At 41.8% G+C, this 24,533-nt stretch overlaps 2 protein-coding genes across 5 annotated transcripts in view; one reads left to right on the top strand and one right to left on the bottom strand.

Moving 5' to 3' along the window:
* The window catches only part of CBX5 (chromobox 5), a 55,038-nt gene extending 35,682 nt beyond the window's left edge, over window positions 1–19,356 (top strand). For all 4 annotated transcript variants that reach the window (XM_042449898.1, XM_042449896.1, XM_042449897.1 and 1 more), the window contains 2 exons: window positions 10,191–10,288; window positions 13,635–19,356. In XM_042449898.1, coding sequence (XP_042305832.1) covers window positions 10,191–10,288; window positions 13,635–13,785 — 249 coding nt within the window. In that variant the 3' untranslated portion in view covers window positions 13,786–19,356. The remainder of the gene's footprint in view (window positions 1–10,190; window positions 10,289–13,634) is intronic.
* The window catches only part of LOC121921591 (TBC1 domain family member 15-like), a 722,109-nt gene that overhangs the window by 607,186 nt on the left and 90,390 nt on the right, over window positions 1–24,533 (bottom strand). The window lies entirely within an intron of this gene.

A 24,533-nucleotide genomic window follows, 5' to 3' on the forward strand; every position in this document is an offset into this window, starting at 1 on the left:
ATATTTATTTCTAGTCCGCCCAATCACGAAGAATCCGGGCGGGTTACAACAGTAAAATACATCAAATTACAATAGAGTGCCCCACTCTTTATATACATGGGCCCTCTCCACTGTCCCACAACTATTACTTCTTTGATTCTCCCTTAAACTCTGCCTCATTGCAAAGGGGATTAAATTTTACTGTAATTTTTATTGCAATTTTGATAACTGATTTTTGTGCTGTTGTATTTTAAATTGTGGATTAGGGATTGTGTTATTATTTTACCATGTTTTGTTTTGATTGTAACTATTATTATTATAGGTTTTATGGATATATATCCTAGAGTAGTTTTCCCCATCCTGGTGCCTTCCAGACATTTTGGACTACAACTCCCATTGGCAATGTTGTCTGGGTTGGGTAAGGTTGTAGTCCAAAACATCTGGAGGGCACTATATTGGGGAAATGTACACTACAGTATCCCAGACATTTCTGGAATGTTCTGGTGGGATCTGGTTCCATTCTCCTGTAACCTCTTCCACACATGATAGGAAATGAGTTACAGAGATGCATTAGCAAGACTGACATTTTCTGACTCGGAAGAAAATTGGCTAGCTGGTTGTTGCTCCATGCCACCATGTGCTCTTGTAACTACAGTTAGGAAACATTAATAATTTGGACTAACAGATCTCAGTTCTCCCATCTTGGAGGATCCAAAGAGTTGAAGTCCAGAAAGTAGATTTTCCAGTTGCTAGCACTAAGAAAAGGAAAAGGAGGTGTGAGCTACCTGACTGACAACCACTGTGTCTTTTATCCTACTGCTAGGATCTCATCCTCCTATTCTCTCCCAAGAAGTATACCCAGTTGTTTCTGGCCCAGCTTTAGCTTAGGTGGTTATGTTGTGATGAGAGAGTTTGGCTGAAAATATTCCAAAAGTATATACATTCCAAAAAGCAAACTTTCCATTTGCCGTTTTAGGTTGTGATTGTGTGCCTTCAAGTCGTTTCCTGTTTATGGTGACCCTATCATGGGGTTTTCTTGGCAAGATTTGTTCAGAGAAGGTTTGTCCTGGCCTTCCCCTGAGGCTGAGAGACATCACTCAGTCTTTCCCTGAGGTTGAGCCATTTCATATAAGGGATACCATTTTACTACCCCTTTGTAATGAGACTTGAACAACCACAGATTTTGGTATTCATGGGGGATCCTGGCGCCAAACTCCAGTGAGCCCCAAGGGTCCACTGTAACTTGTTTAAACTAGGGATCAGAATTCTGCAGTTTTCCAATTGCTGAGGTACAGCTTCCAGCACTCCTCATTGGCTATGCTGCTTAAGGCTACTTAGAAATGGAAGCTGAACAATATCTAGAGAGGGCTGAATGTCTTAATATCATTCTGCCAGCCATTAGCTAAAAGATATAGGAGCCTGGAACACTTCATTAGATGTCTCATCCTTCTAGTTATTGCTGAGACAGTGCTGACACCCATATTGAACGTAACTAGAAACAGAAGTACTTGCACAAACAACAGCAATTAAGCAGCCTTACTGAATTTTCATATAGTGTGACCTGCCATATCCATACCAAGTTCATGTGCGTGCTCTGCATCCAATTTTTGCAACATTCCTTAGTATTATACAAATGCTTGCTAGCTGTTATCATGAAATCAGCATATTGTTTGAATCTATTGTTATGCAGTGCACAGCAAATTACTCTACCTTTCCCCCTGACTACTCAAAAGTGTTATTGATTACTTTGGCCTGTTACAGACTGCCAAAATAAAGCTGCTTCGGGTCTCTTTGCAGGTATGCTATTTAAATGATGCATGCATCCTAAGAATCCGGAAGCTGCACCAAAGCTGCACTCCAGTGTTTAGGAGCAGTCTGTAACAGGCCTTTGTGTCATCTGGTATCCAGTTTCTTCCAGCTCAAACATTCCCCCTTACATCATCTTGGTTTAAAACCCATCCTCCATAATCATCCACACTTGTCTCAAGCCATATCCTTTTGATATATAATTAAATTAACACCTTTTAAGAGATTCACCTGTTTTCTTTCTTTCTTATAGATGGCTATCCAAATACAGTGCAGCTGTTGAGGTACAGGTGAAATCTAGACTTGCTTATACCAGACTGAGGAGTGAGATAGGGTTTGTGAGGGGAAAAGGTTAGGTTTGAGTGGGACAGAATGATCATTTCCTAGAAGTGTTGGCTGCTGATATTTTGGTTTATTTCTGCCTCTTAGACTGAGTCCATTACCACAGATGGATTTAGCAGTGATCAGTTCTGCACTCATAAACTGAATCAGTGATGATGTGCCATCCCAGGACAGGTGTGACTGTGCTTTTTCTGGTTGCTGAGAAAAGCATGATTGAAGGCAAATTGATTGCAAAAAGTCAACACAACTCCTTTCCTCAGGAGACAAGGAAATATAATGGGAATGGTGTATGTGGCTCTTTTGACATCACTCTTTTCAAAGCATCTGCTAAATGAATTACTGTATGGGGAAAATTCTAAATGTGCCAATGGAATAGCTAGTTAAGATATGCAGATGAATGGGAATTGGCTGAAGTGGAGGGCTGTTTCTTACAATGTCAGATCTTCTTCCATTTATCACCTTTAATTATCACCTTTCCCAAATCCTTAATAGTTTTTATAATTTAAACTTGGGAAAAACAAACTGAAAGAAAACCAAGAAATTGACAGTAACAACAAGACCACTGCATTAATTTCCTATGCAAGCAAAGTAATGCTCAGAATTCTACAACAAAGATTTTTATTTATTTATGGTATTTATACCCCACCCTAGCCCTAAAGGCTCCCAGAATGGCTTACTATTATTATTTTTAATTAGACGTTTCCCTGCCCTCAGCCTTATAATCTAGAAAGACATGACACAAAAGGAGAAGGAAATGGTGGTGAGGAAGAGTATTGAGTCCAGTGGTTCTTCTCTCCCTCCAAGGCTGGACCATGGCAGATGGACTGGAGAGAGGGCTCTTTTTCTTGCTCTGGCTAGGCCTGATGGAGTTGGGCCTGCTTTTTCACTCCCTCCCAGGCTGGATGGTGTCAGGTGGCTTCTTCTTCAGGCTATTTTTATGTGTGGAATGAAAAATACCAGGTCTCCAACCTGGGTTCAGAAAAGGAAGACATACTAGGGAGCATATTACAAATATGCATTGGGTAATGGAGCACACCAAAGAATTTAAAAAGAAAATCCACCTGTGCTTGCTAGATTATACCAAAGCCTTTGATGAAAAACTGTGGATCACGTAACTTGTACTCAGGACCAACAGTACAGAATATAGAGAAACAGAATGGTTTCCAGCTGGCAAGGGGTAAGGTAACATTATATTTTATCACTCTATCTGTTTAAACTGTATTCTGAACATACCAAATGCAAAGCAGGATTGGAGTCAGAGGAGCGAGGTATGAAAATTGGAGGAAGGATCATGAATAATTTAAGATATACAGATAACATCATACTACTAGCAGAAAATTGCAAAGACTTGAAAGGATTACTGAAGAAAGTGCAAAGACAGGTTTATAGTTGAACAACAAAAATAATGATAGATGACTTACATAATTTTAAAGTACACATTGAAGACTTTGAAATAGTTCAAGATTTTCCATACTTTGACTTAGTCATTAATCAGAATGGAGACTGCAATAAAGAAATCAGAAGGCTAGGACTTGGAAGAATAGTATGAAGAAACTAGATAAGTTCCTGAAGTGTTAAGATATATCTTAGAATATTAAACTTAGGATGGTCCTTGCCATCATATTCCCCATATCTGTATATTGTAATTATGAAAGCTGGACATTGAAGAAAGCTGATAGGAAGAAAATCAACTCATTTGAAATGTGCTACAGAAAAATTTTATGGATACTGCACCATGCTGAAAAGACAAACTAATCCTAGAGTAAATCTTGCCTGAACTCTCCCTAGAAGCCAAGATTACTAAACTGAGGTTGTCATACTTTGAACATATCATGTGAAAACATGATTTCCTAAAAAAGACAATGTTTGGGAAGGTAGATAGCAGTAGGAAAAGAGGAGGATGGCATTCCACATGGAATGACTTAAGGAAGCCATGGCCCTGAGTCTGCAAAACTTGAGCAGGGCTGTTGATGACACAGTGGCTTGGAAGTCTTTCATTCATGCAGGCACCATAAATCAAAGTCAACTTGGTGGCAGTTAACAACAATGGGACCAAAATTAAGATCATTCAAGGATCTGTGACTGAACAGTAGCCTAAATAGATGGCACACCATTTGTTCCAGCAAGTACATGCTGTTGAGAACAGAAACACAGTAGTAGCTATTGCTTACAGTTAAGAATGGTTAGCAAATTTGGTTGAAGCCATTTTACATTCCAGTTTGCAGTCACTACCCATAATGGCTGTAATTCATGGGCAGCTAGCTGGGGCAAGGCCTAACCATCCTGCATGGCACATCTTTCAAACCAATTGACACAAATGGCAAACAGCTTTTCTCTGATTTTTACTTCCTGTATATTTGGGTAGTCCTTGGACTTGAGGTTATGGTGTTTGCAGGTAAGTAAACTACTGCATTTTGAGATATGTTGGGGTGATTTTTTTGCCTATTTTCTAAAAATGGGATAAGGCCCAGGGGTTGGAGGGATGGGGGCACATGAGTGGTTGGTGTGCCATCATTTCTGTAGTTGAGGTATCGCTTTAGTTATAGTTAAGCGTTATATCTGACCAATCTTAGAAGGAGTCAGGTGGGAAAAAAACCAACATGGCTCTTTAAGGGTTTTGTAGAAGAGGGGATTTCAGCAGGGAGCTTGTCAGGCAAGCCTCACCTGCTGAAAATCCCCTCATTCACACAACTATTAAAGCTGTATCCTAGAACAGAAACCATCATAGAGACTCTCCTCAACTTCTTTAATTTATGAGTAATTTTTAACTGAAAAGAATAAAAGGTGAAAAACCTACCTGACAGTGTACTCATTCAATCCACACCTATGGAAGTGAGTATGATGGAGTAGATACCAAAGTTCCATGAAGTTCACTGGGCAGACTTGTACAAGTTACTGTATTACTCTTAATCTACTTATTTCTCAGGTTTGTTGTGAGGATAAAGTAAAAGAAAAACTTTTTTGTGGGTTTTTTGAGCTATGTGATTGTGTTCTGGAAGAATTTGTTCCTGATGTTTTGCTTGCATCTGTGGCTGAGATCTTCAGAGAATGCTGGGATGGAAGTGAGTGGAGTATATATATGTGTGTGTGACCCTTCGTTGGGAAGAAGTGATTTACATGTTAATCTGTGTGATGGTCTGTTATTGAATGGCAAGGCCTCAGGGTAGGAGGATATGCAAGGGGACTTTATGTCTATTTAATCAGTAACCTATTGTCAGGAATAAATTATTCCAGAACACGGTCACATAGCCCCAAAACCCCACAAAATCTATGGATGCATGCTGTGAACTTCACATTAAGATAGAAAGGTCTGTTGTCCGAGACTTTAGAGAGAGGCCATGGTTCAATGTAATTGGTAATTGCGGAGCAGGAACACATGCTATTTATGCTTCTAATCTGCTCCATTCATGAGCTCTAGGGTGTGTGATGGTTGCTAAAAGTATATTTGTTTTAAAGAATTGTCAACAATTAAAGAATATTTTTGGAAGTCACATACAGCTTGGTTCAACCGCTGAAACTGCATTCCAAGATCCAGAGAGTCGTGTCCAGGGTTACTTCAGTTTAGAAATTCATGCTTTAGTGGTGAACTTGAAAACTTTACATGTTTCCAGCAGAAATTAAACATGTTTCCAGCAGGTGTATGTTGATATAACTGAAGTACAAGCAATTAACCAGCATAATTAAAATATGTAACAATTGCATGCTTTGCAAGGGCCTTATTATCCCATAAAACAAAACACTTCCACATTGCCTCTTTCCCAGGGTTGCCTCTCCTTCCAGCCCCCTAACATTTTTCATGAGATTGGCCTTGAAGCTCCCAGCATACTCTCTACTCCCCACACATCTGCTCCTCGGCTATCCCAAGGAATGTAGACAGCCAGACCATCAATCATTTGTGACAATTCCCATCATCCAGTACTTAATTAATACAGCATTAAAACACTACTGTACAAGCAAGAATAGCATTTTTTTCTGTCTAAGCATCATGAAAAGAAATCTGAGGGACTTGGATCCTGACACAGAGTTTGCCTTTCCAAGAGAGTGGAGTTTTGTAGTAGGAGAGCAACTACTGCTTTGTACATGATCTAGCTGGCCAAGCTGGATTCCTGCATGATTGACTGGTTCCCAATCATTTCTATGCCCCACACTTCTAGGAAATGTTTGATTAATATTTGTAACCCCTACAAAAGTAATACCACATTTAAAGACGAAGAAGTCTAGTTTCTAGTTTTTGCATTACTGCAGATGATCAAAAAATAAAGGTTAATAAATTGAAATTTAAAAAATAAGCTTTTAACTCAGTGCTTAAAATGTAAATCTAAATAAAACAATTAGATTTTACTTTACTCAGAAAAAATGAGTGATGACTTGTGACTCACAGCTCAAAAACACTAGCCGTACAGTACTTTGTTGCACCTCGTGAAATTCCATCTCACACCCCATGTTGGGAACCCCTGCTCTAGATTCTGTATATGAGCCTATAAGGCTTTTCAGGAAGAGGACCACAAGGGGACCTCTGGAAAGGTGTGTGTGCTTCATCTCAAGGGCTTAGTATTTCAGATGAAGAATCCTCAGCACTTCCCAGAGCGCACAGTACACCCTGTGGCAAAAGCATACTGTTGGCTGAGCAGTTGACGTATTGTTAGTTGTTACTGTGTTTCTTGCTTTTTTTTTTATTTTGTTGCAGGACACTTTGGGAATTCTGTTCTATGGTGTGGTTTATACATAGATCTTCAAATCATACATGGTGGGGCATGTGAATTAAAGCACAATTGGAGTATTTGAATGGAGATGCTAAACGCTTTACATTCCATTAGTCTCTTTCTACAGTTGAACTTTGTGAAGAAAAATTACTGGGGGGGGGGTCTCCTTCCCTCCATCATGACCCTTTGGATGTTACTTTTTAAAAAATTTATGTAGGTATTTAGAACTTGCCTTTGGGCCAAAGAGGACCCCATAAAGAACATTTAGGACATTCAAAACAACAAACCAAATTAATAGAGATTTCATTACAACATCAGACAACAGAATCCTGCCCATAATGAAAGTGAGTTGAAGCCACATGGAAGAAATTCTTGCCAAAGAACGAGCAAAGATAGAGCCATTCTTGCCCCCTAGGACAGCAGTGCTAGAGAGGGAACTGCAAAAATTAGGTGCTTGTCAAAAGGTCCAAAACACACTGCAGAAATAATTTTGAGACCGCTTTAACTGCCCTGGCTCAGTGCTAAGGAATCCTGGGAATTGTAATATATTGCAGCACCAAAGCTCTCTGACAGAGAAGGCTAAATGTCTCATAAAACTACAGTTCTCAAGATTCTCTAGCAATGAGATAAAGTCTCAAACTGGATTATTTCTGTAGTGTGTTTTGAACCAATGAGAAAGCCCTGCCTGTTTTGTATGTCCACCAATCTAGACTCTTGGTTCTGGAATATATGAAATTACATACCCATCTCATGCATGTCATGTGACTGGGAAAATTTCATATGCAAAATCTGGGTTGCCATGTGTAACTTGGTCTGATATATCAAACTGCTGGCGACTATCTGCTACCACATATCCAAAACATACTGCTGAAATAATTTGAAACTGTTTTAACTGCCCTAGCTCAATGCTAGGGAATTCTAGGAACTGTAGCTTTCTTTGTCAGATAACTCTGGTGCCACAATAAACTACAGTTCCCAGGATTCTCTAGCACTGAGCCAGGGCAGTTAAAGTGTCACAAGCTGGATTATTTCTGCATTCTGTTTTGGACTAAAGTCATTGTCCTTAAAGAAGATAAATAGTAGTAGCTACAGAAGATTTCACTCAGCCATGTCAAGACCATGGCTCTTAATATTGTTTGGCTAGCAAGCCATCCAATTACTGCTCTGGACAACAACATTTCTTTAGCTAACAATCCTTTTTTTAAAAAAACAACAACCGTTTCAGGCTGCTAAAAATGCAGTAGCTATAGAAACCTGAATGTGAAGCTATCTTCAACAGTCATCAATAATTTTTGGAATTAGATGTTTTTTTAAATGATTTTCCTCCAGTAATTCTTCTGAACCCCTTTCTCGCAACATTTTTTATTCATTTTTGTTCTTCACTGAGCTCCTTCCCCCCCCCCCCCCCCCTCTTGGCCCATACCTTCCACCATCATATTTCAGGCAGTGCAACCCACCACCACCACCACTTAGAATTCCCACCACCAGAGATACTAATTCTAGCCCCCTTTTGTGCACTTATTTAAAAATACATTTTTTGGCTACAGTCAGGGGAGAAAGTTAGCTGAACCCAACCTGAATGAGTTTGGTCTGGGCCACTTTTGCGTTATGAAGTATCCAAGAAATAAATTACTGTGACACGCTTCTTTTGTGTTTAGGTTGCATGATTTGTGAATTCCTTTTCATTCCCATGGGATCCCCAGTCCTTAAGGCAGTGGGCTTAGTCCTGTTGCAATCTGCATTCCTCCCACTTACATCCAGTAGGTCATTGATTATCTGTTGGGGCTTGGTTCCAAATTCTATGGATGCTCAACTCCCATTAAATCCCAAAATCTGTGGATGCTTAAGTCCCCTTAAATACAATGGCATAGCAAATTGGTGTCTTATAAAAATGGCAAAATCAAGGTTGGCTTTTTGGACTCTATATATGGTGAGCCTTTGGTACCTGCTGGGTGGGGCTTGATTACAGGACCTCCTGTGGATATCAAAATCTGTGGATACTCAAATCCCATAAAATATAATGGCAGAGTTAAATGGTGTCTCTTGTATAAAATGGCAAAATCAAGGTTTGCTGTGGATGTTTGAATTTGTGCATAAAAAATCTGTTGATATGCAGGGTCAGCTGTACTTTTAAAATATTTTCAAGCTGTGGGTGCTAGAATGGTGGAGATGGAGGGCCGACTGTATATATAAAAACAGAAAGGGGTGGAGGTGGAAGAAGAGATTTTATTTTCTTTCTACATTGTCCTTTAATGACTGGCTTTAGTGCCTCAGAAAAAGTGGAACTGCCAGCCATTTAACTGCTTGGCCTGTGTCCGCACGGCAGGTATAATCCGGTTTGACATCACGTTCACTGCTATGGCCCAAGGCTGTGAAACTGTGGGCATTGCAGTTGGTTGTGGCACCAGAGCAGAGCTGTGCAATGCTGAACTGCAGTGCCCAGAATTCCACAGCTTTGAGCCATGGCAGTGAAAGTGGTGTTGAACTGGCTTATACCTGCCGTGTGGATGCAGCCTTGTGGTCTGCATAGCGGCATGTGCTTGGGAGTATGTGGAAGCAGCAAATGTGTGGGTCTGGAGCAGACTGGCGTGTGGTGGTGATGCAGAGCAGAGAGAACTGGCTCACTCGCTGGCTCCAGGCTTGCAGCGCCTGAAAGCTGTTCCCAGCCTTCAGATGGTATGTGCAGAGAGGGAGCTGACCGACCCTTGTCTGGGGCCCCAGCGGTGGTGGCAGCTTAAGCTCTTGACTGCAGCAGCAGCAGCAGCCTCTCTCCCCTCCCCCCCAAAAGGCCCCAGAGGCAACCCAGCCCTCCCCAAGCCCCGCATGAATGGGACACACCCATTGACGGCGGCAGCACCGGCACAAAGACCTCAAGGACCGGGGGATTGCCCAGAGAGGTGGTGCGCTCTGGAGCGGGGGAGGCGTAGCAGGGATGGGGAGCTTTGGAAATCACGAATGGCTGCTGCTGCAGCTGCAGCTGCCGCAAAGGCAAGATGACTGAATTACCTCCATCTGCCCATCCTTTTTGCTAGCCCCTCTTCAATGGCTTCTCTGTCATTCTTTTTCACCCCTCTCCTCCCCTTTACCTTTCTTTCCCCCCACCTCCTCCTTTCCTAATATTGAATCAAGAAGCAATGTTTTATAATTATTAATAATGCTGCAAACAGAAGAGCTTTTGAGGCCTCCTCTATCTCCTAATTGGCAGCCAGCCATGTACAGCATCTGTTTATCACCTGGTTCTTGGTGCCCTTTGAAACCCCTCTGCTTCATGGTTGAAGGAAGCTAACAAATAACCAAGGAACAAGGAGGAGGAATGTTTGTATTTAACTCTTCTCTTTCTCTCTCTTTTTTTCCCACCAGAGCACCGATATTGCCAGGGGCTTTGAAAGAGGACTGGAGCCGGAAAAAATCATTGGAGCCACAGACTCCTGTGGAGATTTGATGTTCCTCATGAAATGGTGAGTGTGCTTTTCAAAATAGGTACATATCTCTCTCTGTCAAAAGTCAAGCCGATTGTCTGGGTTTCTAGGCTCTCCCTCCCACCCCTCCATTCTCAGGTTTCCTTTTTCAAAAGAGCCGGTAAAACTGTGTCGGGCGAGATGCCATGCTTTAAGGGCCCAGGGATCGTTTGCGCCATGGTCCTCTTTGTTCTCCCTCGTGTGGGTGTGATGCCTCTGCTTGGCAAATGTGGTCTCCTTCCAGCTTGTGAGTTTCCCTCTTGCAAGAATATCATCTCCAGTAACCCCATCATTCTTCCCCCCTCCCCCAGGGTCCAAACCTAGGGAAAGCACAGGAAATCCATCTGGAAAGGTTTGGACTTGCCTCTTGTTTTTCCCTCCTGGGCTTATCTCAGCTGGAAGCCCCTCTGTGGATGGGGAGGGAGAGAAAAGGCTGTGCTGCATATGCAGGGGCTGCCCCTCCTCCCCACGAGAAAGGGAGCGCCAAGGCCCAGACAAAGAGCTCTGAGCCTGGCTTATCTGCCTGGCAGAGGTTATAGCACAGCTGTGTTCAAGAGAGCTGCTATTTGCTTCCCACCATCTCTCCACTTTCCTTGCCCTCCCCCCCATCAGGTTTCCATCCTGGGAGAGCCCTTGTGTTGTCTCTGTTACCGTACAGCTGAGGAAAATAAGCCCTTGTCTTCCTCAGCTTTCTCTCAGGCTGGCTGAGTTGAGATGGATGGCGCTGTTCTCCACAAGGCAGAGTGGAGGCGGGGAGGGAACCCATCTGCACACAGCCCTTTGGCAAAAGGGTTGGAGGGAAACAGGAAAAAAAAGCACACACAAGACTTCCCACTGGACACTTCACACTCACCTGGTTCATTTGTTGAAAAGCAGGAGGAGAGAGTCATTTGGCAGTGCAAATACTTTTTCAGACGCTAGTAGTGGTTACAATTCCCAGCTGGAGGACTTCATCCTTAGCATATTCCCCCTGTCCTATGGTCACTATGAAACAATGGCTACATATATGAAGCCCAAGTTAAACAGTAGCTAGCTCCTGGGCAGCACATCAGAGAGAGACTTGGTGGTTGCTACTGAATACCCAGGCTTCTTGTTTTTTCATCTACAGTACTCTGATTTCTGAAGAGAGAGAAAAATCTGTACAGGAAGACTGTTGCTCTGCAGATTAACATGATCATATTTTATATACACTGTTTTAAATGTATATACCTTTTTTACAGTGGTTACTGTAATAGTCATAATTGAGTTGCTGATATAGCTCTTTTACAAATGGGAGTTGAATTTAAGAAAATGTGGCTTGCACATTGCATAGATTTTAAGCCAGGGCTTGCTGATTCACAAATGAGCACCTGAACAATCCATGCTCTAAATCTGATACATTAGACTGTTTGAAAAATCTCATATTTTTCTAGGGAACAGGAAAAACCCTTCTTGTAAAACATAGAAGCAAATTGTGGAGTTTAACTACACTAATTTGAGTGACTCTATACTGTGTATTCAATCACTTTTTAATTTTATCTATGCAATTATTGTCATTCTGTGCTCATTCATAAAATGCAGTCACTGCTGTCAGGCTTTTTCACTAATGACTGAGTTAAGGTTGCCCTTGCATTTACTTGGGAATAAGCCCAATGGAAGTCACAGAGTCTGTCATGAAGATCTTTTGTGACTTATATTTAGTAAGTAATAGTTTTTGTTCCTTGTGAGAAAAAATCATGTAAATATCCTCTCTCTCTCTCTTTTTTTTTTTATTTTATTTATTTATTTATTTTTTGCAAATACAGAAATTTGGAAATATATATACATATATTAAACTAGTTCAAGGCCAACCACTGTTGAATTTCTTTTGTCAGATTTAGTACTGTTTGGAGTCATCATGGCTCAGAGGTCTCTACAATGACAGACAGCTGAAGAATTCTGGCCCCAAAGTGTTTGCTTTTCATGTCCTTTTATTAATTGTGTTTAGTAGTGGCAGATGGATATTAATTTGTAGTGATTGGTGATTGATGGCATCAATTAATTGATTACAATTTTAACCCTAATCTGTGCTGGATTGTCTGGACTGATAACTATTATAAGAATATGCTAGCTCTGGAAGTGGATGCTGTTGTTTAAGAAGCCAAATCAGTAGAATCTGCATTGGGTGTAAAAGATGCAAAGCCAGTGAATTGAATGAGGTGGCTCTGTCTGCTTTCAGTTTACTCCATCAACAGTTCTTCACAAGTTTTTTTTATAAGAACTCGTGCTGAATACACAGAATCTCTTAAACCTAAAATGAAACACATTAAATATGTGCAGGTGGACATCTAGAATATTGGCTAAGATGATCTTTTCTTTTTTCCTTTCTTTTCTTTGCCTCCTTACCTCCTCTTCTCATTGTCTATTAATACAAAAGGCAAGCTTATGTTTCATCCAGTTTGTTCACTTTGCCTGGTGGTTTGTACAATTGTATATTTCTCTGTGTGGTTTCTTCATTTGTTATTCATGAGACATAAATACAAAATATGATGCTCCATGTGGAGTGAGCAAATGTTTACGTGTGGATCTGTGTGCATTACAGATCAATCCTCCCAAAAAGACAATGAAAGAAGATGGTGTTTGCCAGCTGCATAATTTAAAAGTGCTTGTATTAAAAAATGTTATAAAAATTTGTTACTTGTTTAATTATTAATTGAAGGCATATTTTAGGCAATTAACATTTTAAAGCTTTTTTGATCCAATTAACTGATTAAATGTTGGCCTACCTGGAAAACTAGGTAGGTTACTGGAAGGTTCCTGGAAAGACTGAAGGGAGGTTATAAAAGCTTTTAAGAGTGTGCTGAAGTCTTAATTGTTCTTTTTAAAAAAAAACCTACCTTTTAATCACATTAAATTCTGTTATAAATTGTTTTTAAATGTTAGTTTAGTTCAATTTTAATGCTGATCTGTTGTATACTTAAATTGTATTAATGTTAATTTGTAAGTGGCCTTGAGTCCTGGTTTGTGAGGAGGGGGTATAAATAAAGTTGCTCATCATTGTCTTGGAAAGAAAGGCAGTTGCTAACCAGAGTATCTTTACTTTTTTAAAAACCTGGCCAAGGCAAGTACATAAAATCCAAACTAAAATACTCACCACATGGAGTGGCTCAAAATCTTCAACTGCTGGAGTTGCCTGCCCTTCTGGTCCCCAGGGTAATTGACAGCTTAAATTATGTGGGTTTATGTCCTCTGGTCATGGCTGCTGTCTTTGGGGTTATATGTGCCCAGAATGTAATTTCTCTTCATGTTCTACCCCATTAAGTGGAATGTCCCTGCTTGATCAACTAGTGACCAGTCCTCCTTTTGTTATTCTTGCTTCCTTCTTCAGGAAAGACACAGATGAGGCTGACCTGGTTCTAGCGAAAGAAGCCAATGTGAAGTGTCCTCAAATTGTGATAGCATTTTATGAAGAGAGACTGACCTGGCATGCATATCCAGAAGATGCTGAAAACAAAGAGCGGGAAGCAGTGAAAAGCTAAACTGGCGGGGGTCCCCCATCTGTCCGTATAGTTGTACATATCTTCCCCCTTTCCCCTCTGCCCAAATCCATCCATAAAAAGTGTGCTTATTACTGTGCTCAACAGGAGAAATGTTGATATTGGTTGGTTTAGTCCTACATAAATAGTGGGAGTTGCGTTCTGGTTCACTTTAAGAAATTGACATGCTGTGTGTGTTCTTCCTTCTCCTTGTCCCATAATCCCCCCAAAATTAGTTCTCACTTTGAAATCCCTCTCAGAACCTCCAGAGCTTTTCTCCTCCCCTGCCTGGCAGTTTGGTTTGGCCCCTTCACTTCATCAATTTGCATGTGGAGAGATGTTGTCTCCCATTGCTCTGGAGGGTTGTAGTAAAAGAGTCAGGAAGCTGCCTGCATTTGGGGAAGATTCATTTAGTTTGACATATGTTTTGGATTCTGAGATTTCTCAAAAGCCAGAACAATGTGTGGGCTATTTCTAGTTGTTTTCAGATCTGCTGATCTTAATTGGGCATTGAGTTCCAGGATGTTGAATAACAGTTCTCATCCTGGTTCCCACTGCCCTCCTCACTTGCATGAACCCCAGCTGTTCCCCTTCAACACTCTTTATTTTCTGTAGTTTCAAGTCAAAAACAGGTAAATCAGAGGAGGAAGCCAGCAGATACTAAGTAGCTGGTCAGGACAGCCCCCACTCCCTTCAACCTGTCAGATCTAGTAATCTTCCATGCTCTCCTCTTTGTGTTTCTTGATTTGCATTACCCATGCACTGCTTGATGTGCAGCCCAGCCAGATCTTATGCCCTACTTGAGATATTTCTCTGCCACTGCCTGTTCCAAAAAAGGCCAAACATTGTTATTCCAAAATTAGGATGAATCCCTGAGGTGCTTCTTTACCATACTGGTGTACACATAGCTGATCTCATCTGATTTCAGAAACTAAGCAGGATGAGACCTGATTAGTAGTTAGAGCAGAGATCTCCAGCTAAGGCTAGGAAGGAGTCTTGGCTGAAACCCTGGAAGGTCACTGCTGCCAGTCAGTATTGAAAGTACTGGCCTAATTGGACCAATGGTCTGAGCTGATGTAAACCAACTTCCTATATTCTTCAGCCTAGTAATCTTTTTTCAGAAGAGCTCTTTTGTTCTGGGATCTGGGCCTACACATCCTTCCATGAGAAGCAATTTATCAGAGGTACATCTTAAAGGAAAATAACTTTGTGTGCACCCTTTAACTAGCAGGGACCCCCGGTCATGCCTTATCACATAGCACACCAATCTAGATGCATCTCAAGTGCAAGAATGGTTCCAGATTGGTCTTGGTGTTCTTTGTAATTGGTGCCTAGACCAGTTGTTTTCACCAACAGCAGTGTGGCAGGCAGACAATTCCATGTTTAAGGTATTTGGGGGCTGTTGATAATGTCATTCCAGCAGTTGTTTTCCTCTTGTTCCTGATGATGAGGGGCTGGAGGACCAAATCACAGAAAAACAAGTAGAGTAGAATTTCCCTTGTTAGTGTTCCCTTTTTCCAGTGCCCATGCATGTTTTTCTCCACATGGAATGTCTGTATTGTGTAGTTTAGTCGAGATTTCAAGGCTTTTCCCCCCATCTTCACTCTCCCTCACTCCACATAAATTTTGCTGCTACTTTTGACAGTAAAAGGCAAAACTGACAGTATTAACATTGATCAACACTAGCCTCTCGCCTGCTCAGTTTTTGGATCCCAATTAAGGGCCATACATGCTTGATGGGAGCTTGCAATTTGAAGTAGGCTAAACATCATATACTCTGTAGAATTGTAGTGTAGATCCTCTTTCAAGCTCTAGCTTTTATTTAGCTCTTTTACCAATGCCTCATTACTTCCTGTTCTCTTTGACAGTTACTTTTTTGAGTGAGAAGACAGTCAGAGCTGTTTTCTGCTAATGTTAGATAGCAAAACCCCTGTTTGGTACCTCTGCTTGCTTGCTTTTCACTTTTTTGAATATTTATGTTCTCTTCTTCCCTACAGTAGACAACAGAAGTGTTACATCCATCCATCTTTTCTATGCCCTTTCTATTGCCTCAGCCTTGTCACTTTTATCAGGAATTGCTACTTGTTTGTAGTTTCGATGTAGCAACCTGAGTTGAATTTGTGCTGCCGCTAGTGACTCTTATGCCATCAGTAAACTTTCTTACCTCCAGGACAATTGTCAGGCATAAAAGCCTGCTGTGTGGCTAAATGTACAGCTATATTTAGAAAAATTTTGAAGCCATGGGGAGAAAAAACAAGTTTTTTTTTTTCAGAAAAGAAAATGAAATTTTCAGAACAAATGGAAATAATATTGATAAGAGTATCTTTTATGTGTTGAAAATCCATGGATCAGATATGGATCCTGCAATTGGAAATATGTTTCCCATTGTACAGTTCTGCAGCAGAAACTCTAAATAATACTGAAATTTCTCCATCCTGCATTTCTAGCAACAACTGTTACCTTGGCTGTTAAGTGCGTTGAACAGGCCAGGAACAAGTTAAAACAAGTTAAATTCTGGAGCATGTAGACTGTGTAAGAGAAATCTCCTTTAATATCCTTGTTGAGGAACCAAGTCTGAGACCCTTTCTTATGATAAGCACACCAGCTTGATTAGGTCAGACAGTGCTTCTTGCTCTTGTTTTGGTAAATCACTAAGGAGAGTGCATAGCTGAGCATGGGATGAACATCTTTTAATTTCTTCTTTTCTATTACATGCTTATATGCAAGTGGATGCACACACAAACAACACAGCACGAACATTATCTTTTTTTGCAAGCTGCTGGTGTTCCTATCTAGAACTAAAAAAAACTCTGGCAATTGGAAGCACTTCTGTATCATTTTGAAAAGCAAGCAAACCACGAACCTGTTAGGAAATTGATAAGCGTTTGATACTGTTATTGTTCATCATTTTAAATACATCCCCCTCCCATAAGACTCATTGACAATTTTATTCTTATGCAAGTATTTGTGCTATGATTTCTCAGAGATGTGCATGCATGTGTTCTTAAAAGATCTGCTCACATATGCAGCCCAGTTTCCCTTTGTGAGTGTATGCACGTGACAGGTGTTTTCCCAGGTAGGGAGAATAGTTAGCGATAATTAGCATGTCTTCCCCCTCTCCTTTATTTTTTTGGGGATGTGCCATTAGTCAGATATAGTACACAGAACCTTCTCAGTTGGACACATTAGACACGAGCTTGGAGGTGTTTAAAGCACCTTGTCAAGTTATATGCACCAACAAAATGAGTCAGCTGGACACATGGAAGGGCTGCTTAACCTGCTGTAGTAGAGAAACAGGAAATCTCTCTCAGCCTTCTCAAGGGAGGGAAATGTAAGGAACAAAATCTACAAAGTTTCACAATGTGAACCACTGCTGTGCTTCAGCCCTGTTCAAAAGAGCTCTTTTTCTAGAAGTTTTTAAAAATAAAATTCAAAAAGCATAGCCAAATTCCTATGTGCCAGAAAAAAGGAAGTCTTTTCCTGCTTTTCAGTTTCCTCCCTTCTGCTGAAAATCCTGTAACGTGTGTGTGTTTCTTAGTGCAGTAGAATTAGCCAGCTGATTCAAAACATCCAGGATTTCTAGCCAGACATGCTGCATTTAGGTGGATTCTGAACTGATCCCACCTCCTCACTCTTTGGCTCCTGGTCTCAAATGTTTCAATGGCAAAACAAAGCATTTTGATGTTAGCTTTTTGGTGTTATCTTACATTTGGAAGTTGTGGGGATGGGATATATGTGTGTGTGATAGGTGGGGAGGTTTGAACTTCAAATCTGGGCTTTCACAAAAGATTTGTAACTGTTGTGTTCATGTATTTTATTTTATTTTTTAGTTTAATCTTTTTTTGTCTTTATGGGGGAGCATTGAGTACTTCCCTTTCTGAGTTCATTATCGTTTAACTTCTTGGAGAGACATTCAATTTGCAGATTCAGTCTTTGCCACATCCCATTCTTAGCATGCTGTCAAAAATGAATTGTTACCCTGAGTTGCCTAGGAGAATGAAATAAAATAGAGAGCAAGAGAATTAATTTTGTTTTAATTAAACTCATTAATTTTTTGATTGATGGTCTAATTTTTACCTGGGTTGGCCTCTAAATCTTTTCTTGTTATACTGGCTGTAATGATACTCTGTCTCCTCCCATTAGTGGGGACAGTAGAAAAGGCAGAAGGAGAAAAGAAAGAGAGAAAAAACTCTATTCAGCATGAGTTAGATTTTCTCTGATTACTTATGTCGCAGCTGCCTTTTAATTGCAAGGTGACCCAATTCATTTAGTTTTATCTGGAACTTTAGCCAAAGTTGTTGGGTCTGCCCATCCCCACAGCAAAATGCTGTGTTTTGGCTATCATGATTCCTGCTCTCTGGTTTGAAATTTAGAAGGCCACCTTAATTCCTAAATCGGAGAACTTTAAAAATGCCATTTGTAGAGTCTGGTTTCCAAGAGACAAAAAGGCACAATTCATTGGGAATTTCATCTCTGCCAGCTGTTTAGTAATAAATTTGAGCTGAACAAGAGAGAAATCTGGGTGGATAACCTACTGTATCCCTTTGGAGGCAAATGCCCAGATTTGTTTTCTTCTTGAGAGCTAAATTCTTTGTGGCTTATGATTTAATTTTAATTCCACCCACCACCCTTACTGGTTGGATCCAATCATATATTTAGTAGACAAAATGGTCTGTACTGGGTGCTTTTATCAATTTGGTGTCCATCTAGCTGTTCTGGATGCAGCCCCCCACCCCACCCCAAGCATGGCCACTGATTAGGAATGATGGGTTTGAAGTTGGAGAAACATGGATCATAACAAACTGAAGCCACAGTTTACCATGCTCCGAACATTATAAAAGTAAAAGTTCAAAGGACCTGTGAATACTTGGCTAGATTCAGACGGAAAAACAAGCACAACTATATACAGTGTAATAGTGTGAAAGGCTCATGGAAGTTTGCTGCTAAGACAGTAGTGCTGGGCAAAGAAATGAAACTATAATTGAATATTACATGTATTTGTTACGGTTACATTTTACTTCCAATGACCTGAAGGCAGCATATGCTTTCCTCCTCCCCACTCTTATCCTGACAAGATTGTGGGGACAGTTAGTCTCTCTCAACCTTACCTATCCGCACAAAGCTGTGTAAGGTAAGTCAGGCTGAGAGAGTGACTGGGTCCCAGCTTACTCCATGAATTCTATGGCTCAATTGGGACTAGAACCTGAATTTCTTAGGTCCCAGTCTTAATGCTCTTACTGGCAAGAAGCCTCTTCTGGGGGATGGGTGAGGCATGGAAGTGTCAACTCCCTACCAATGTTAGCAACATGCTGCCATCCACAACAGATTGTTGAAGAGTGTGTGCTTGTGTGTGTGTCAGCCCTCCTTTTTGGTGACATTTTAGCCAATCCCTTTAATTCTGAGCTAATGTATGTTACGCTGGTTTTTAAAGTGTTAAAATAATTTTTAAACAAGGAGTTATTTGTTGTACAATTTGACATGTTACAAAAACAACCCCCTCTCTTCTGCCCTGTATCCCTTATCCCCTCTCTTTCATACTTCTTGTATTGGTTCTAATAAATGTTTACTTTTCAATACAGGCTGTTGTCCTTTTCCCCCCTGATTTTTTTAAGCTTACCCTATCTGCATTTGAATCTACTTGCCACATAGATCTAGAATCCATTCCAGAGAGGAAGAGCAGTCACCAGCAGCAGAAGAAAGTGGTGCTAATGCAAGCAGTTTGGTTACTTTCTCTACCATACCTGAGGCCCTGAGTGACAATATTATTCATAGCAGTGGGCTAAAGCTTTTTCTGAACTAGAACCTATTCTTAGTCTTGAATAATAATAATAAAATAATAAATAAAACTTTTATTTTTATCCTGCATTCCTGTGAAGAGACAATAAAAGCGGCTCACAACACATTAAAATATACACATTCAATATTATGTCTCAAATCCCCCCCCCAAAACAGGATTAAACATGGTACAATTAAAATTGGAGATTAACATATCTGTTAATAACACAAAATATAACAAGGACAGAGTAGTGGGCTAATACATGATGTGAGGGGCGATCATTCTGTGGCCGGACACTTTTATTCAGGAAAGGCCTGCCGGAAGAGATCCAACTTGACAGCTTTTTAAAAACTGTCTAAGCTGGCAATTTGACGGATCTTGTCCGGCAGGCCGTTCCATAGTGTGGGAGCAATTGCAGAGAAGGCCCTCTGGGAGGTAGTCTGGTTTTTAAAGGGTGCAATAGATTCTTTCCAGATGATTTGAGTGTGCGGGGTGGATTATATGGGAGTAGACAATCCTTCAAATAGGCTTGACCCAAACCATTCAGGGCTTTAAAGGTTGTAACCAACACCTTGTACTGTGCCTGGAAACTAATAGGCAGCCCGTTGTTACTCGGAGACTCCTAGTTTTTCCGGCAACCAGCCTGGCTGCCATATTTTGCACTAGTTGAAGTTTCTGGACAAAGCACAAGGGTAGCCCCATGTAGAGCGCATCACAGAAATCGAGTTGTGAAGTTATCAGTGCATGTACTACAGTTTCTAGGTCCTTTACTTCCAGGAAAGGGCGCAGCTGGCCTATCAGCCAGAGCTGATAACAGGTGCTCCTGATCGTTGCACTTGGTTCATCATGTGAAGCAACAGATCAGGAGCATCCCCAGACTGCGAACAGTCCTTTGTGGAGAGCGTGACCCCATCCAGGACTGGAGGTTGCAACTCTATACCTGGTTTGGTGGCCCCTACTGTATGTACTCTGTTTTGTCTGGATTCAGCTTGAGTTTGTTTTTCCTCATCCAGCCCATTACTCCCTCAAGACACTGATTGATGGAAGAAATGCCATCTTTTGTCATAGCTGCTGACCAGGACATGGAGAAGTATATTTTACTGATAACACCCTGCCCCATGTCTGCAAATGATTTCTCCCAGCAGCTTCATATAAATATTGAATAGCATTGGGGACAGTATGGCGCCTTGAGGGACACCACATTTAAGCTCCATTTTTGAGAAGTGACTGTCCCTGAGCATCACTCTCTGAAATCTACCCGAGAGAAAGGACTGGAACCACTAGAGTGCAGTGCCACTGATTTCTAACTCTCCCAGGCGTTCCAAGAGGATGGCTTTTTATCTCCCTATTTTAAGTTCTGTTCATTTCTTCTTTCTGGAACATAATCAGGAGTTTGTAGTTCCTGGTGGAAAATAGATTCCACATTTTTCAGCCATTCGGTCATGGCATTTGGGCAGAGAGGAGCAGAACAGGAAACTGAAGGTGCTGACATTATGAGATCACATCTTGACTACATTCTGCAGGAGGATAAAAAAGGCTGGAAATCCTAGCCAATCAAGGTGCCTTTCTGCATAGTCCTTTTTGCATGTTTGGGCCATTTCTGGGTGGAGAGTAACAGTGGTGAAGTGGGATGGCATAATGGGAATTGCCTTTCGGAGAGCATTTTATGCCTTGTGCTTCACAGGTTTATGGAAAACAGCAAAAACTATGCAATTGGGCATAGAATGTTGCTAATAATAAAAAGTGATAAAGACCCACTATAAGCACAATATATGTAGTTAGGCATAACTGCTACTTATAACGGTTTGCAAAGACACAGTGCAGCTGGTAGTATCTTTCAGAAGACTGCCCCATGTATGAACTCTTTTGGGATAGCTTGGTTGTACAAAGATAAATTATACTAATATAATAAATATAAATAAAATCCAAATATGATTATATTCCTGCATGTCAGAGGTTGGTCCTTGTGGTCTCTTCCACCTCTTGATCCTTTTTCCTGGCACAAATGCTGTACAAATATAGTAGTGTGACTCCTTTATGATTGATATCCTTCAGAGGATCATGCCCCAGTTGCAGCAGTTAACCAATTAATATTTTATTTTTCAAAAAGCAAACTGCTTTTATAATACGTTTTAAATATGCATGTGATTATTACCTTATGGGGATATGGTGGGTGCATTACTGTGAATCACCTCCTTTAGCTTTTAGATCCCAAGCAATCTTAGATAACACACTCCAGAACATTTCCATCTGCTGTAACATATGATTTTGGCTGAAGTCATGTTCAGGTTCATGTGGATAGACTGACAGTGGCTAGCAGTGAGGAAAAGTACACCAGTTCTTCACTGCAGTCCATTGTAGTAAATTTGTCATTAGGTAGAGACGCTTCCTTGCCTAATGCACAACTACCAAAGTGTCCATTATCACAGACAGACCTGGTCAAGGGCATAGGAAAAGGAAGGCTTGTCTTAATATTCTCCACAGGAGAAAAATCACAGTATTAAGTGACTGTGGGCGGGGCTGGTTGCATGTTGAAATGAAACACGTGTCCTGAGCACACAAGCCCACGTGCGCAACAAACTTACACTTCTAGTGCAGCAGTAACATAAACTTTAATAGAAACTTCCCAAACAGAACTCTTCAACAATAATAACTCAAAGTCCCGATCCCAACCCTTTGCCTGTCCTCAAGATAAGCTTCCTCAGGGCTGGGGTCTCTCTTGGGAGCCGGGTCCGTGCTCTCCTTGCTGAGTTCTCCACCCTCCCGAATGCTTCTCCAGGGGCTCCACTTCCGCCTTTTCACGCTCTCTAGGAATAGGCCCTGCTTCCCACTTGTCTCCTTTGGAGTCCCACCACTGTCCTTCCAAGCCGCTCCCTCCTGGCTGCCTCCACCCTTCAGGGTCCAGGTAAGTAAAGTCCCCTTCCTCCTGAAGGTTTCTTAACAGTACCTCCTCGTGAGGCCCTCGTCCTCGGCCACCAGACCTTCTTTGGAGAGAAGCCGGGGCCCCATTCCTCTGGCGGCTTCTCTTTACTATCTCTGTCCCTTTCGCGGCCGCCACTCCCCGGCCTCCTCTTCTGCATTGCACCTCTCTCCCCGCACAACTCTGCCCCTCTCCTCTTATCCCTCCTGAGACTGCCCCTTGCTCCTCCTCTTGCTCCACCTCTTGCTCCGCCTCCTTCCCCAACTCCTCTTGTGTCTCCACCTGGTCCCCATTAGCCCTTCTAGCTCTCTCTTCTACCAAATCTACCTCACTACAGTGACATGGGCCTCTATGGCCTTTTGTGACCCCTGCCATTAAGAGTCAAACCTGTTTTATCTGCACAGCCATAACCTGGGATTCCTCCCCCACCTGATGCCTAGAGTTTGCCAGTATGCAGACAAATGAGACCTGCAACCAAATGATAAAACTGTAACTTCTCTTCCTGTTGAAGGTTTTAACCAGCCTTTGTTTCCATGAAGGGTGTTCTAGCCTGCTTCTGCACTGTAGAAATAATGTATTTTAGGCACCACCTTAACTGCTATATCCAAATGTTTTGGGGAGTTCTATGAGATACTTAACCTTCACTGTCAGAAAACTCTGGTGCCACTATAAACCTCCAATCCCAGGATTCCATAGCAGTTAAAGTGGTGTCAAACTGCATTAGGGAAAAAATTACTGGCTAAGCCCCTGAATACGATCACAGTCCAACTCCCATCAGCCCCAGCCAGCTTTGTCAACAGAGACACGATAGGTGGTGTAAAATATTTGAAGAATTGGGAAGGGCTGCATTCAACTGATCCAGCAGGGCTTATTTCTTGATTGGCACTCAAATGCTCTGAACTGTTAACATGTGTTTTGGTTTTGACACAAAGATCCCTGCAAACAAAATGTGGTGCAGTCTCATTCCAACCCCCTAGCTAGATAAGTATATAGTTGCAGCAAAAGTATTCTTCTTCATGGTCTCTGAATACAAATGGGTTATTCTGCGCCTGCACAGCATTTCTGGATCCTACTGGAATCGCTAGGGAAGACTTTTTGGCAGTAGCTCCACCCACCCTCGATATAGGCAGGAGGTCTTCCTGCCCTTTCTCAGTTCCTTTTGTCTTCCACGTGAGCAGCTTAGGAAGCTCGCTTTCTCTTTCATTTCCTGTGCTTGCTCTGACTTCATTTGACTCTGACTACTCTTGGATTGTGATTTGGACTTGGTTTTGGACTCTGATTAACAGTAATACTTGGACTTCTTGACAATTCTCTCTCTTCATCCCTGCACTTTGGTCTAACGATGTCTGCGCACTCTTTTAATAAGTGCTCTGAATGTGCGACAAATATCCCGGCACACTCCTTGTGCCTCCTCTGCCTGGGCGAGGGCCACGTCCCTGCTTCCTGCCCTCATTGCATGGCCTTCACACCACAGGCCAGGAAGAATAGAGAGATGTGCCTTAGATCCATGCTCTACATACAAATTTTGAAGCCTCCCTCCACCTCTAGAGCCTCTGCCAAGGCTGCCACCGCCAAAGGCAAGCTCTCATCTTTGGCCTCAGGGGTCCCTGCCAAGGCTACTGTTGCTGAGGGCAAACCCTCTTCGGAAATTTCTGGGTCACCAACCCCAGACAAACGGAGGTCCATGGACCAGGATGTGGCTGGCCACCCATCCACACCAAACAGGAAGAAGTCCTCAGACTCCTCCAAACCAAAGAAAAGAAAGCACAAGTCTCGGGACAAGTCCAAGGACTCCTCCCATCACTCCAGCAAAATGTCCTGTCCCTGCCCAGACTCCGACTCTGACCGCTAATCCCATACTGACGTGCCTGCCCACACCGAATTGGGCTCGGTACCGTGAGCCCAACCAGCGCCTGAACCTCAGTTGTCTCCTCATCCCGATTCTCAGGCCCGACCAGACACAGCCACCTTCCTGCATTCCTTGCCTGCATTCCTTGTCAGAGGGTGAAGAGGAAGCCTCCCCTTTCACCCAAGTGGTGATACCGGATTGACTGT

This window comes from Sceloporus undulatus, chromosome 2 (assembly GCF_019175285.1).
Source record: "Sceloporus undulatus isolate JIND9_A2432 ecotype Alabama chromosome 2, SceUnd_v1.1, whole genome shotgun sequence".
In the NCBI taxonomy this organism is placed as follows: Eukaryota; Metazoa; Chordata; class Lepidosauria; order Squamata; family Phrynosomatidae; genus Sceloporus; species Sceloporus undulatus.